This window comes from Panulirus ornatus, chromosome 66, assembly GCF_036320965.1.
Source record: "Panulirus ornatus isolate Po-2019 chromosome 66, ASM3632096v1, whole genome shotgun sequence".
Taxonomy (NCBI): domain Eukaryota; kingdom Metazoa; phylum Arthropoda; class Malacostraca; order Decapoda; family Palinuridae; genus Panulirus; species Panulirus ornatus.
Window position 1 is genome coordinate 4,288,806 of NC_092289.1, and position 16,471 is coordinate 4,305,276.

General features: G+C 40.9%; 1 protein-coding gene across 31 annotated transcripts in view; it reads right to left on the reverse strand.

Moving 5' to 3' along the window:
• Positions 1–16,471, reverse strand: part of LOC139746704 (uncharacterized) — a 385,796-nt gene that overhangs the window by 245,607 nt on the left and 123,718 nt on the right. Inside the window, exon 6 of one of the 31 annotated variants that reach the window (XM_071658177.1) lies at positions 4,495–5,017. The exons of 27 other annotated variants lie outside the window; for them this stretch is intronic. In XM_071658177.1, coding sequence (XP_071514278.1) covers positions 4,700–5,017 — 318 coding nt within the window. In that variant the 3' untranslated portion in view covers positions 4,495–4,699. Of the gene's footprint in view, positions 1–4,494; positions 5,018–5,381; positions 6,081–6,543; positions 7,054–7,079; positions 7,427–16,471 lie in introns of those variants that run through there. 3 more of the 31 variants (XM_071658186.1, XM_071658169.1, XM_071658188.1) reach the window with 3 other exon arrangements.

The window sequence follows — 16,471 nt, forward strand, 5'->3', positions numbered from 1 at the left end:
ATCGGACATCTCACAAGCTTTTACTTGCCTATCAATTAACATGCATTCTAATAATGTCTCCTGCCATCTTTCCTACCCACATATGTATACTTGTGTATGTCCCTCTTTTCAAACCAGGTGTTCCCAATCACAAGTCCATTTTCCAAACACAACTCCAGATGCTGTTTAACATTTCCACTAAAAATACTGAATAACTTACGCCCCAAATTACACCCTCACCTGCCACAAAACTCACCTCCACATTCAAATCAACCATCCCAGTCTCTTGTACCAAATTGCTGACAAACTCAGTCAGCCCCTCCCAAAGCACTTGCCTCATGATTTTTCTTCTCATGACCAGGTACACAAGCACTAATAATCATCCATCCCTTACCATCCACTTTCATTTTTACCCACATCAGTCAGAAATGTGTGTGTATGTGTGTGTGTGTGTGTGTGTGTGTGTGTGTGTGTGTGTGTGTGTGTGTGTGTGCAATGGGGCTCCATAGCCTAGTTGTTGATGTCCCCGGCTCCCACACAATGGTAGTGGTTTAAATCCAGAGGGTATGATGTGATAGACAGATATATATATATATATATATATATATATATATATATATATATATATATATATATATATATATATATATATATATATGTATGTATAAAATACCACACTGGTGAAATAAACAAATAAATCAGATAGCTCTATACTTCAGCCAATAACTTACAATCTTTGTCAGGAAAGTCTTATACTTCACAGAGGATCCTAGGTTATGGGCCAAAAAATAGAGCTCACACATTCATTCATTTATGTCTCCAGCATGGGCTTTATCTTCACTGATCATTGTGACAACACGGTTAGCAAATCTTTTTTTTTTCCCCGCTGTCTCCCGCGTTTGCGAGGTAGCGCAAGGAAACAGACAAAAGAAATGGCCCAACCCACCCCCATACACATGTATATACATACACGTCCACACACGCAAATATACATACCTACACAGCTTTCCATGGTTTACCCCAGATGCTTCACATGCCCTGATTCAATCCACTGACAGCACGTCAACCCCGGTATACCACACTGATCCAATTCACTCTATTCCTTGCCCTCCTTTCACCCTCCTGCATGTTCAGGCCCCAATCACACAAAATCTTTTTCACTCCATCTTTCCACCTCCAATTTGGTCTCCCACTTCTCCTTGTTCCCTCCACCTCCGACACATATATCCTCTTGGTTAATCTTTCCTCACTCATTCTCTCCATGTGCCCAAACCATTTCAAAACACCCTCTTCTGCTCTCTCAACCACGCTCTTTTTATTTCCACACATCTCTCTTACCCTTACGTTACTTACTCGATCAAACCACCTCACACCACACATTGTCCTCAAACATCTCATTTCCAGCACATCCATCCTCCTGCGCACAACTCTATCCATAGCCCACGCCTCGCAACCATACAACATTGTTGGAACCACTATTCCTTCAAACATACCCATTTTTGCTTTCCGAGATAATGTTCTCGACTTCCATACATTCTTCAATGCTCCCAGGATTTTCGCCCCCTTCCCCACCCTATGATCCACTTCCGCTTCCATGGTTCCATCCACTGCCAGATCCACTCCCAGATATCTAAAACACTTTACTTCCTCCAGTTTTGCTCCCTTCAAACTTACCTCCCAATTGACTTGACCCTCAACCCTTCTGTACCTAATAACCTTGCTCTTATTCACATTTACTCTTAACTTTCTTCTTTAACACACTTTACCAAACTCAGTCACCAGCTTCTGCAGTTTCTCACATGAATCAGCCACCAGCGCTGTATCATCAGCGAACAACTGACTCACTTCCCAAGCTCTCTCATCCCCAACAGACTTCATACTTGCCCCTCTTTCCAAAACTCTTGCATTCACCTCCCTAACAACCCCATCCATAAACAAATTAAACAACCATGGAGACATCACACACCCCTGCCGCAAACCTACATTCACTGAGAACTAATCACTTTCCTCTCTTCCTACATGTACACATGCCTTACATCCTCGATAAAAACTTTTCACTGCTTCTAACAACTTGCCTCCCACACCATATATTCTTAATACCTTCCACAGATCATCTCTATCAACTGTATCATATGCCTTCTCCAGATCCATAAATGCTACATACAAATCCATTTGCTTTTCTAAGTATTTCTCACATACATTCTTCAAAGCAAACACCTGATCCACACATCCTCTACCACTTCTGAAACCACACTGCTCTTCCCCAATCTGATGCTCTGTACATGCCTTCACCCTCTCAATCAACACCCTCCCATATAATTCACCAGGAATACTCAACAAACTTATACCTCTGTAATTTGAGCACTCACTCTTATCCCCTTTGCCTTTGTACAATGGCACTATGCACGCATTCCGCCAATCCTCAGGCACCTCACCATAAGTCATACATACATTAAATAACCTTACCAACCAGTCAATAATTCCACTGCAATACCATCCAAACCTGCTGCCTTGCCGGCTTTCATCTTCCGCAAAGCCTTTACTACCTCTTCTCTGTTTACCAAATCAGTTTCCCTAACCCTCTCACTTTGCACACCACCTCGACCAAAACACCCTATATCTGCCACTCTATCATCAAACACATTCAACAAACCTTCAAAATACTCACTCCATCTCCTTCTCACATCACCACTACTTGTTATCACCTCCCCATTTGCGCCCTTCACTGAAGTTCCCATTTGCTCCCTTGTCTTACGCACTTTATTTACCTCCTTCCAGAACATCTTTTTATTCTCCCTAAAATTTAATGATACTCTCTCACCCCAACTCTCATTTGCCCTCTTTTTCACCTCTTGCACCTTTCTCTTGACCTCCTGTCTCTTTCTTTTATACATCTCCCACTCAATTGCATTTTTTCCCTGCAAAAATCGTCCAAAAGCGAGATATACATAAGTATACGTATGTAAGTAGGAGAGATGGCCAGAGAGCGTTGTTGGATTAAGTGTTAATTGAGAGGCGCGTGAAAGAGAGACTTTTAGATGTTAATGTGCTGAGAGGTGCAACTGGAGGGATGTCTGATCATTATCTTGTGGAGGCTAAGGTGAAGATTTGTATGGGTTTTCAGAAAAGAAGAGTGAATGTTAGGGTGAAGAGGGTGGTGAGAGTAAGTGAGCTTGGGAAGGAGACTTGTTTGAGGAAGTACCAGGAGAGACTGAGTACAGAATGGAAAAAGGTGAGAACAATGGAAGTAAGGGGAGTGGGGGAGGAATGGGATGTATTTAGGGAATCAGTGATGGATTGCGCAAAAGATGCTTGTGGCATGAGAAGAGTGGGAGGTGGGTTGATTAGAAAGGGTAGTGAGTGGTGGGATGAAGAAGTAAGATTATTAGTGAAAGAGAAGAGAGGTTAGCAAATATATATATATATATATATATATATATATATATATATATATATATATATATATATATTAGGTGCAGTAGGGTTGAGGGTCAAGGGTAAGTTTGAATGGAGAAAAATTGGAGGAAGTAAAGTGTTTTAGATATATGGGAGTGGATCTGGCAGCGGATGGAACCATGGAAGTGGAAGTGGATCATAGGGTGGGGGAGGGGTCGAAAATCCTGGGAGCCTTGAAGAATGTTTGGAAGTCGAGAACATTATCTCGGAAAGCAAAAATGGGTATGTTCGAAGGAATAGTGGTTCCAACAATGTTGTATGGTTGCAAGGCATGGGCTATGGATAGAGTTGTGTGCAGGAGGATGGATGTGCTGGAAATGAGATGTTTGAGGACAATGTGTGGTGTGAGGTGGTTTGATCGAGTAAGTAACGTAAGGGTAAGAGAGATGTGTGGAAATAAAAAGAGCGTGGTTGAGAGAGCAGAAGAGGGTGTTTTGAAATGGTTTGGGCACATGGAGAGAATGAGTGAGGAAAGATTAACCAAGAGGATATATGTGTCGGAGGTGGAGGGAACGAGGAGAAGTGGGAGACCAAATTGGAGGTGGAAAGATGGAGTGAAAAAGATTTTGTGTGATCGGGGCCTGAACATGCATGAGGGTGAAAGGAGGGCAAGGAATAGAGTGAATTGGATCAATGTGGTATACCGGGGTTGACGTGCTGTCAGTGGATTGAATCAGGGCATGTGAAGCGTCTGGGGTAAACCACGGAAAGCTGTGTAGGTATGTATATTTGCGTGTGTGGGCGTGTATGTATATACATGTGTATGGGGGTGGGTTGGGCCATTTCTTTCGTCTGTTTCCTTGCGCTATCTCGCAAATGCGGGAGACCGACAAAGCAAAAATATATATATATATATATATATATATATATATATATATATATATATATATATATATATATATATATGCAGGTAAAATCACATGGAAGCGGTAAATATGAAGTGTTAAACACTTTTCTTATTGTGCATTGTCAAGGGTTTCACACTTTGTATTTTCCATTTCTTTGTGGTTTTACCTGCATCTTATGTACAATAATTACTTGTGTACTTCTTGCAAATATATATATATATATATATATATATATATATATATATATACACAAATTTATTTGAATATATAAATAAATATGTATATGAGTGAAAAATGCATACTCAATGTCAAAACTAAAAGCATTCAAAAATATTACAATCCTGTAGGTATTATACAAGCTGGAATCACATCTGTTGGTATTTTTTCTCATTTTCTGCTTGTGTTAATTGGTTCAGCTAATAATGAGTTTGTTGATCACTTCTACTGTGATGAGAAGTGGGAGGTGCTGGGGGTGGTGGGGCAGGTGGATACGGCCTAGGGAAGGTAGGATCTGTAGCATGCTTGCGTCGCACATGACTCATTAGCTGGTGCTTCTGTACAAAGGCACGGCCACAAAGTCGACACGCATAAGGGCGCTCGCCTGTGTGGATCCTTTCGTGCTCGATGCGGTGATCTTTACGCTTAAAACGACGCCCACAATATACGCACTGATGTGGCCTGAGCGTCTCCTCATCCAACGAGGCCATGTGGTAGTTGAGGGCAGCCGTCAGCCCCTGGAACAGAGCAGAGGAGAGCTGCTTAGCAAGATCACCACCAGGCGGCTCTACCACCTCCCACCCAAACACAGTCCTCCCAACTAAAAGCAAGGTACTGCATCACTGGAATGCTTTTTGGCCTTTTAGGTTTGGCTATCTGGTGCTTGTCACAATGCAGCATCAAATACTTCTAGCTGCCACCAGAAATGCTACATCTGATAGTGCGATGCCAGATGAGCACGCCAGCCATCACGAGATTCTAAAACAAGTCCACATATGGCACAGGTATTGTTTTCATCATGGTGTATTTTTTCATGTATCTTAAGTGAGTCCTTCCTTTTGAAGCGTTTGCCACAAACAAGGCATGCATGGGCACGCACTTCTGAGTGTTTGGTGAGGTGATTTCGAAGGTGAGTCTTTTGTGCAAAGCGGTGACCACACACTTCACACACAAAAGGCTTGTCACCGGTGTGCACTTTCTCATGTATTAAGAGATGATCCTTTCGCTTGAAGGCCTTCCGGCAGTAGGTACACACAAAGGGGCGGCTGCTGTCACCACCAGCTGGGTCCCTGAGCCAATCCAAGTGGCAGGCTTGCCACGAACCCTGCAATAAACGAGAGGAGACCTGCCTTAGCCAGCATCTCTACAGTGGCTACAGCAGTTACATGGGTCGCAGAACCCACCCATCCCAATAATCCTTTACAGAACCCACAGTCATATTTTCGATTCTACCATGATCTTCAAAAAAGTATGGTAGGCACAATGATTTCCAGATCATCCATATCATCAGAGCCTATGGTTGCTTTACATATGTACTGGTCTGGTGCCTGCTAGTTGATTGGGGGTAATGCGATGAGATGCATGCTCCTGGCTACGTTCAATGTGGTACATCAAGTTGGCCTTCGTGATGAACCCACGACCACAAAGAGTGCACACAAAGGGCTTCTCCCCAGTGTGAATTTTTTCATGACGAACTGCATTAGCTCGCCGCTGAAACGTCTTCTCACAGAATGTGCACTTGAAGATTTTGGGATCTTCAGTGCCTCTTAAAGATGGGATGAACAGATACATGCCATAGTCCTGCAACAAATGAAAGATTGGTCTCACCAAGCCGCTCTTTGTTCCCTTTCCCACCTACACTTTTCCAATCCTTCTATCCACTGTCTTGTATCCACACATCATATTCATCTTAAGTCACCTACTGTGTGACATGAACTTTCAACTGCAACTTTTCTAAACAGCATCATTAAGGTGCGATACCAAATGACCAGATGTTCTTACCTGTTGTTAAAGGAAAAAAAATAAAATAAAGCAATGTAAATACTTTGTTAGGTTATCTTCTTATTCTTAACCAGTTTATTTGATGGTAAATATTTACAAGAACACTTGTTCAACTGCATAATAAAAAAATATCACTTGTATGAAATTTCACTTTCACGTTCCAGTTCAATATTAAGGTCAGCTGTTCAGTGACAAAAACTTGTTTATGGATATAGTACTAAAAAGATGAAAAAAAAAATTGGTAGCTAATCTCACGATATATATACATATGTGTATAATATATATATATATATATATATATATATATATATATATATATATATATATATATATATATATACACCTATGACAAGGATACTAGTTGCAAGTATTTCTTAAATCAACATCTTCCAGTTCATGCATGAGTCACTGGCGCACCAGTCCGCTCAGTGTCAGATGCAGCTGCATGCACATTACTACGCTTCAGATGGTATTGCAGATGGTATCGAGTGTTGAAGCGTCGTGGGCAAAGATGACACTGGAATGGCAACAATCCAGAGTGCAGGCGCAGGTGTCGTCGATAATTGTCTCTTCTCTGGATGATCTGGCCACACACCTGGCAGCTGAAGCCTACCTGCTGGGGGGCACTGATGGCGGGGCAGGGACCACTACTACTGGATGCAGGGTGATCTTGATAAGGAAAAGGTGGAACAAGACAAAATGCCTTGTCCACCAGAACCTTAACCACCTCTTCCTCACCATAATCATTACCCCCACCACCACCACAACCCCCCTGCAATAAAACAAAAGCTTGGCATCATTTACTAATCATGCAGCCGGCAAGCTTGGTCTCCTTCCACCCTTCAAATCTGGCTATTTCATCTTTTAGCCATACCATAACAGCTCATTCAAATACTACAGTTCCTAAGATTGGTTTGATGCTCCAAACTACGAATCATGTGGTAATCATAATGCGATTTGTTGATAAATTTCTTGTTGCAGATTTCACAGGAGTACGGCAGATTACCAGTATGCTGGCGTTCATGTTGGCTGGCGTGGCCACGACGAAGGAAGAGCTTACCACAATACATACAAGGATACTTGCGTTTCGGCTCCCCCGTCACCCCACCAATGCCGGCTGACCCTGTTACACTCACTATCCGCCACTGCAAAGAGACCACAACAAAACTGCTGTGCCTCATTCATGTATGTTGTTAACACCATGCAGACAATTACTATTTTATCTTGAAATTCAAGCCCATTTCCAAAAAATTACTAAAACCTATTACACAAGTTTATGTCCAAGACACTTAAGGTCTATGACAGATATAACAAGTGACAAACGTGCTTGTCACTCTTCACTATTAAAATTTATATTCATCAAAACCTTACAATTTCCAAAAATATATTAGCTGGTATAAGTAAATCATAAATACATTATATAATGTAAAAAATTTATCATTCTGTTATACGATTTGATTATTCTCGATTTGATTATTCTGTCTTGATATGTGTGTTACAAAGTAACAACACTAGCATCCGGAGAAGTAAATTCATGTCAGTGTTTAAGCTATATAGTTTCAGCACTACAATCCACAAGCATTACATGGTTCTTTCGTTTATTCCTAAATTCAGTTGTATCTCTTGTTCATACCTATAGTCAACTGTTGATACCATCCTCCACATTAATTGAAATAAAACTACTATACAATACCAACAGCTGCCATGTTTCTGACATAGCAACATATTCAGCAGACACGTTCTGCAGTTACGGAGTTCATAAAAACAGTCTTTTAATTGGGTAGAGCTTTTCTTTGTCTTTTATCAAAAAACTACAGCACTTGCTTAAGCCCTTTTGCTGTGATATTTGATACATCCAAATAAATTCATTCTCTCATCTATGAAACTAGGATTAACTGCTACAAAGTGAGTGTTATAAGGTCTTACAGCAATTAATAGAGCTTGCTTAAGCTGAGAACCCTCCATGAGTAAGTACAATAAGCATAAATGATAAAGGATGACAATAGATACACTAACAATGACATCCAAACCAATATGAAGATGTACTTTGATGAGACTTTAACAATCCGCTCCAAGACTGAAGGTGGTACCTCAATCAAACTAAACTTAAGCAATCAAATGTCTCCTGTCTTCATGACTGATGAATAAGCACTTCATCAGATCAGATCACCATTGCACTGGTCATCTATCATAAGAACATCATGATCAACAACCTGTTGAAAAGCCATATAACCCAGAACCCAGCATACTCAAAGGAAATAACATGATATACAAATATCCCTGGGGATAGGCGAGAAAGAATACTTCCCACGCATTCCTCACAAGTCGTAGAAGGCAACTGAAGGGGACAGGAGCTGGGGGGCTAAAAACCCACCCCTCCTTGTATTTTAACTTTCTAAAAGGGAAAACAGAAGGAGTCATGCAGGGAGTGCTCATCCTCCTCGAAGGCTCAAATTGGGGTGTCTAAATATTTGGTGTGTGGATGTAAACAAGATGAGAAAAAAGGAAAGAAAGGTAGTATGTTTGAGGAAAGGAAGCTGGATGTTTTGGCTCTGAGTGAAAGGAAGCTCAAGGGTAAAGGGGAAGAGTGGTTTGGGAATGTCTTGGGAGTAAAGTTAGGGGTAAGTAAGAGGACAAGAACAAGGGAAGGAGTAGCATTACTCCTGAAACAGGAGTGATGGGAATATGTGATAGAGTGTAAGAAAGTAAACTCTAGATTGATATGGGTAAAACTGAAAAAGGATGGAGGGAGATGTGTGATTATGGGTGCATATGCACCTGGGCATGAGAAGAAAGATCATGAGAGGCAAGTGTTTTGGGAGTAGCTGAGTGAGTGTGTTAGCAGTTTTGATGCATGAGACTGGGTTATAGTGATGGGCGATTTGAATGCAAAGGTGAGTAATTTGGCAGTTGAGGGAATAATTGGTGTACATGGGGTGTTCAGTGTTGTAAATGGAAATGGTGAAGAGCTTGTAGATTTATGTGCTGAAAAAGGACTGGTGATTGGGAAAACCTGGTTTAAAAAGAGAGATAAACATAAGTATACGTATGTAAGTAGGAGAGATGGCCAGAGAGGGTTACTGGATTACATGTTAATTGATAGGCGCACAAAAGAGAGACTTTTGGATGTTAATGTGCTGAGAGGTGCAACTGGAGGGATGTCTGATCATTATCTTGTGGAGGCAAAAGTAAAGATTTGTGGAGGTTTTCAGAAAAGAAGAATGTTGGGGTGAAGAGAGTGGTGAGAGTAAGTGAGCTTGGGAAGGAGACTCGTGTGAGGAAGTACCAGGAGAGACTGAGTACAGAATGGAAAAAGGTGAGAACAAAGGACGTAGGGGGAGTGAGGGAGGAATGGGATGTATTTAGGGAAGCAGTGATGGTTTGCACAAAAGATGCTTGGGGCATGAGAAGCATGGAAGGTGGGCAGATTAGAAAGGATAGTGAGTGGAGTGGTGGGATGAAGAAGTAAGATTACTAGTGAAAGAGAAGAGAGGCATTTGGACGATTTTTGCAGGGAAATAATGCAAATAACTGGGAGATGTATAAAAGAAAGAGGAAGGAGGTCAAGAGAAAGGTGCAAGAGGTGAAAAAAAGGGCAAATGAGAGTTGGGCTGAGAGTATCATTAAATTCTAGGGAGAATAAAAAGATGTTTTGGAAGGAGGTAAATAAAGTGTGTAAGATGGGAACATCAGTGAAGGGGGTTAATGGGGAGGTGATAACAAGTAGTGGTGATGTGAGGAGATGGAGAGAGTATTTTGAAGGTTTGTTGAATGTGTTTGATGATAAGAGTGGCAGATATAGGGTGTTTTGGTCGAGGTGAGGTGCAAAGTGAGAGGGTTAGGGAAAATGATTTGGTAAACAGAGAAGAGGTAGTAAAAGCTTTGCGGAAGATGAAACCCGGCAAAGCAGCGGGTTTGGATGGTATTGCAGTGGAATCTATTAAAAAAAAGGGGGTGACTGTATTGTTGAGTGGTTGGTAAGATTACTTAATGTATGTATGACTCATGGTGAGGTGCCTGTGGATTGGCGGAATGCTTGCATAGTGCCATTGTACAAAGGCAAAGGGAATAAAGGTGAGTGCTCAAATTACAGAGGTATAAGTTCGTTGAGTATTCCTGGGAAATTATATGGGAGGGTATTGACTGAGAGGGTGAAGACATGTACAGAGCATCAGACTGGGGAAGAGCAGTGTGGTTTCAGAAGTGGTAGAGGATGTGTGGATCAGGTGTTTGCTTTGAAGAATGTGTGTGAGAAATACTTAGAAAAGCAAATGGATTTGTAAGTAGCATTTATAGATATGGAGAAGGCATATGATAAAGAGTTGATAGAGATGCTCTGTGGAAGGTATTAAGAATATATGGTGTGGGAGGCAAGTTGTTAGAAGCAGTGAAAACTTTTTATCGAGGATGAAAGAGCATGTGTACGTGTAGGAAGAGAGGATAGTGACTGGTTCTCAGTGAATGTTGGTTCGTGGCAGGGATGTGATGTCTCCAGGGTTGTTTAATTTGTTTATGGATGGGGTTGTTAGGGAGGTGAATGCAAGAGTTTTGGAAAGTGGGGTAAGTATGCAGTCTGTTGTGGATGAGAGAGCTCGGGAAGCGAGTCAGTTGTTGTTCGCTGATGATACAGCGCTGGTGGCTGATTCGGGTGAGAAACTGCTGAAGCTGGTGACTGAGTTTGGTAAAGTGTGTGAAAGAAGAAAGTTGAGAGTAAATGTGAATAAGAGCAAGGTTATTAGGTACAGTAGGGTTGAGGGGCAAGTCAATTGGGAGGTAAGTTTGAATGGAGAAAAAATGAAGGAAATGATGAAGGAAGTTAAGTGTTTTAGATATCTGGGAGTGGATTTAGCAGTGGATGGAACCATGGAAGCGGAAGTGAAACATAGGGTGGGGGAGAGGGTGAAAGTTCTGGGAGCGTTATAGAATGTGTGGAGGTCGAGAACGTTATCTTGGAAAGCAAAAATAGGTATGTTTGAAGGAATAGTGGTTCCAACAATGATATATGGTTGCGAGGTGTGGGCTATAGATAGAGTTGTGCGGAGGGTGGTGGATGTGCTGGAAATGAGATTTTTAGGCCAATATGTAGTGTGAGGTGGTTTGATCAAGTAAGTAATGAAAGGGTAAGAGAGATGTGTGGTGGTAAAGTGTGGTTGAGAGAGCAGAAAAGGGTGTTTTGAAATGGTTTGGTAACATGGAGAGAATGAGTGAGGAAAGATTGACAAAAAGGATATATGTGTCAGAGGTGGAGGGAACGAGGAGAAGTGGGAGACCAAATTGGAGGTGGAAAGATAAGAGTGAAAAATATTTTGAGTGACTGTGGCCTGAACATGCAGGAGGGTAAAAGGCATGGAAGGATAGTGTGAATTGGAACGATGTGGTATACCTTGGTCGACGTGCTGTCAATGGATTGAACCTGGGCATGTAAAGTGTCTGGGGTAAACCATGGAGAGTTCTGTGGGGCCTGGATGTGGAAAGGGAGATGTGGTTTCGGTGCATTATACATGACAGACAGAGACTGAGTGTGAACGAATGTGGCCTTTGTTGTCTTTTCTTCGTGCTACCTCGCATACATGCAATGGGAGGGGGTTGGTATTTCATCATGTGGCGGGGTGGCAATGGGAATGAATAAGGGCAGACAGTATCAATTATGTACATGTGTATATATGTATGTGTGTGTATATATATATGTATACAATGAAATGTATAGGTTATGTATATGTGTGTGTGTGGATGTGTATGTATATACATGTGTATGTGGGTGGGTTGGGCCATTCTTTCATCTAATTCCTTGCGCTACCATGCTAACGCGGGAGACAGTGACAAAGTATAATGATAATAAATGAATCATGGTTTTTTTTTTTTTTCATACTATTCGCCGTTTCCCGCGATAGCGAGGTAGCGTTAAGAACAGAGGATTGGGCCTTTTTTGGAATATCCTCACCTGGCCCCCTCTGTTCCTTCTTTTGGAAAAAAAAAAAAAAAAAGAGAGGGGAGGATTTCCAGCCCCCCGCTCCCTCCCCTTTTAGTCGCCTTCTACGACACGCAGGGAATACGTGGGAAGTATTCTTAATCCCCATATCCCCAGGGATAAAATCATGTACATGTGTATAAATATCTGTATGTACATATATGTATACGTTGAAATGTATAGGTATGTACATGTGCGTGTGGACGTGTATGTATATACATGTGTATGTGGGTGGGTTGGGCCATTCTTTCGTCTGTTTCCTTGCGCTACCTCACTAACGCGGGAGACAGCAACAAAGTATAATAAATAAATAAATATTTTCAACCCCAAGAGTCCCTTCTATTTCCATGAAGCTCCAGCTTCATGGCCATGTCCACCAATTGGGACCATAGGTCAAAGAGAGTTGTGATATGATTGGGTCTATGTGTAAAGAGTTCAAGGCACTTGAGTACAAAGTGCTTGTGGTCTTCTTTATGGTTGTTGTATTATGGGCGTGAAGGGTTGTGGGATTGCTAAAACAGCATTTAGTGTTGTAGTAATCAATGATGTCCAAGCTCAGGTGGGAGTGTGTGGCTGTTTTTAGCTGAGCTTGGTTTCTCACTGGTATATGTCGAGTTGGGAGGTCTGTCATGTGGTGCATGTAGGGTTATTTCAGCAGGTGTTTAGTCACTCATATTTGTTGATGGTTCAGAGTAAAGGTTACTACAGTAAGAGGCAAAGTAAGCTTTTCATTTCTGCTTGGGGTTTGTGGTTAGTAATGATGTGGTATGAGTGGGAGGTGTGTTAGTTCAGGGATGTATTTCAGGTGTACCAGATAAAATGTTTGTCGAGGAAGTTGTGGGGTTCATTTTTTCATCCAAATATGGTGCCATTCAGTTTGTTGTTTTTGTGTTAATGTCAATAAGGTAAGTGAATGTCATGTGTGTGTGTTGTATGTGATGCTTAGAATGGTTGGTGTTTTGTTCAGTGAGAGTGACTGTCTGGGATTAAGAGTGATGGAAGACTTCTAATGAGATGCATACATTCTGTTCTATGTGCAGTGCTGCACATCTGAAGTCACTACTATAGCATCAGGGTGTTGTGTTGTGGTTCTAAGGTTGTCTGCATGCAGAATGCCCTTCATCGTGATGTATAGCAGAGGCGCTGTATTGGGAGGTTGTATAGGTATATATTGAAGACAGGTGGAAAAAGAACTATTCCTTGGGGAACTCCACTGTAGGGTGCAAGTGTTTAAAATGTGATGTCAGAGTGTGTGAAGGTGACATGGCAGCTGTGAAAATGGCAACCCACTTTCTGTCAATGTTGTGGAGGGGTGTGTCAAGTTTTTAAGATTGAGATTGCATTGGGAAACTATCATATGCTTTACTGAAGTCTCCAGTCACTAGTGCTGTACAGGAGTTGGGTGGATACTTCATGAAGTCTTTGGGGTTTGTTGAATTGGGTCCCTGGTCAACCAGCTGTTGGAAGCCACAGCCTGCCAGCCCACATAGACCCCATGGTCTGGCTGTTTTGGTACACTTTGATGGTACTTGTCTAGCACAGTCTTAAACTTTTCTACTGTAAAGTCCATGTTCATAATTAAAAGCAACACTTTAGTCTTGGGTCTTGGGTATTTAAGGTGGTCTCCCCTTTTGTGCATACTGCACCTTTGGATTTTAGGGGCAATATTTAACAGAGTCCTTAACATTCAAATTCTAGTCCTTAAAATTCAATTTCCAACATATTCAACCACTTCTATACTTTGTCATCTTAGACATAAGCCTCATATGCAAACAATATTGGGACTAATTTACCAACAAACACAACCATCTTTGAGTGCACAAATAGTGATTTCTCTTTTCACATACAAGTCAATACACCAAAAACCCTGTCTGATGGTTATTTGAATCCATAGATAATATATATATTTCATCTATAGTTACTCCTAGTCCAATTCCTATAAAAGAGTCCAGATCACCCAGAACCTCTTTCTAAAGGCTCTGCAGCCCAGGCTGTTCTACTTCCAGTAGCAAGGAAATGTAGACTCTTGGAGTGGGAAGCTCTCTGAGGAGAGTTTTCACTGACAGAATAACTTTGAGGAACCAGAGTCCACTAACAACCCAATATGTGTGTGTGTGTATGTGTGTGTGTGTGTGTGTGTGTGTGTGTGTGTGTGTGTGTGTGTGTTTTGTGTGTGTGTGTGTGTGTGTGTGTGTTTGTGTGTGTGTGTGTATTTTCTTTTTCATACTTGATTGCCACTTCCAGCATTACTGGCTTGCTGCCTTCATGCTAGGCAATTATCTTTAACTTCATCTCGAGTAATTGCCTTCCTCTTCTCACCAAAGGCAGGAGACACAGATGGGCATTTTGTAAAAATGATGGGATGCACATACACAAAACACTGGCAACACAGCACACTGTTTAGTAACAGTTGTTCACACTCATGATAGCATGGCTGACTGGAAGCTGTGGCATGCTGCCACTATGCAACATCACAAGAGTATTGTACTGCATATCACTAGCATGTGATAAGATAAAAATTCAAAATTCAAAGTACTGTTTCTACTGAATGCATACCGCAATCGCACCACCGTAAAGTTGAAAAATCATAAGTCGAATTATCATGAGACTGGAGCACCTGCATGTGTGTATATGAAAGTAAAATTGCAATTCAGTAGAAGTTCAGATAATCTAATGTAACATGTATTTTTCATTGCACAGTACATGAAATGTTTTACAGAGACAAGCCACCTCATCAGGTGCAAACAGCTGATAAAGTTCTTAAATCCCAACACAAGCAAATAGGCTTGTGTACTACCATGCACAGGTAAACACTAGCCCACCCATTAAAGGGAAATAGGGGAAGGGTGCCTTTTGGTTAAGCGGATAGTGAAGGGGTGGTTGGCCTGGGTAGTGAGATGCATATTCAACTACTCTTCTTATGTTATGAGTCTTGATAATTTTTATATATAATGAAATGGTAGATAAAAAGATGTGTAGTAAACATACCTGAGGGCAAATTAAAGCTCTTAGTATCAGCAATTAAGACAGATTCAATGAAGTTACAGGTAGCATGATCCAATGAGGGGTAAAATGTGACTGAGTTGTTAAAGTGTATGTGGAGATCATTTTCTTGTTAATACCTAGTGACAGCAATCCCACTGTCACCTCCATGTACTGAATGACTGCCAATAGCATTTCTCAGTTTCCCATTTTATCTATCAAGCCCTGTATACATATTTATATTTCTTACATATGAAGGCATAAACATATCCATTTTTCCGTTCTTACTTGATAGCGTTATTGTATTGGAGGGCAACATTAGCTAAGTTAGGAGAATAAAGTGAAAAGTCATCATCACTGAGTCTATATCAAATGGGATCAATCTCATAAAGAAAAACTTTCACTTCAAAAGAGTCCACTTTCCCTGCTACAGAACACAGTACAGGCTTAGGCTGCAGAGGCCTTCAGAAAGAAGTCATGGGCAACACCATCATTATTTCAAAGAAATTCCTCCTGAGGTAATTATAAACACAAAAATATATTTTCAACATATTACTGTACTATAGTACATATACTTCATATAAACTATTCTATATTACAAGTAGAATATATAATACTACAATGTATATACCAGAGTACACAGTATCACACTGTGCAGGGTTTGAACCAGTTGTTAGTCATCCTTTTTATGATTATCCCCAGGAACCCAGAGAGCCTTTGTACTGTCAGTGTGCAATTCATAAAAATCTTTCTAAGAAAGCAAACATTTTTTTCTAAGGTAATAAAAAACATCTGGGACATATAGCCTGTATAACTCATTATGCTACAGCATAATCAATCATATATTCTTTCATATTCATTCTACAAACAATCCTTTTATAGTGTGTATAGCATTTTTTACATCAACATGAGTTTTCTTTCAGTAACCCTTTTCAGGTTTCTTATATGATGTACTGGAGTCCCCCAACCCTTGACCACTTTTAACTGCTTATTCATGGCTTGCATAAGTAACAAATTCATACACAATGCACCTAATTACACAAAAGAGATAAACGTTAAGTATATCATATAGGTGCACCTTACGAAAACAGCACTAAAGTTGATAAGCATTCACCTTTCTCATCCCTTATCTTATTAATACTGATTCCATCTTTTCTCCCTTTTTTTTGTGGTGACTGACAAGGCACGGGCAATACATGAACCAATCAGAGGTCATCTCTGGTGAAAAATCAAGAGAGTA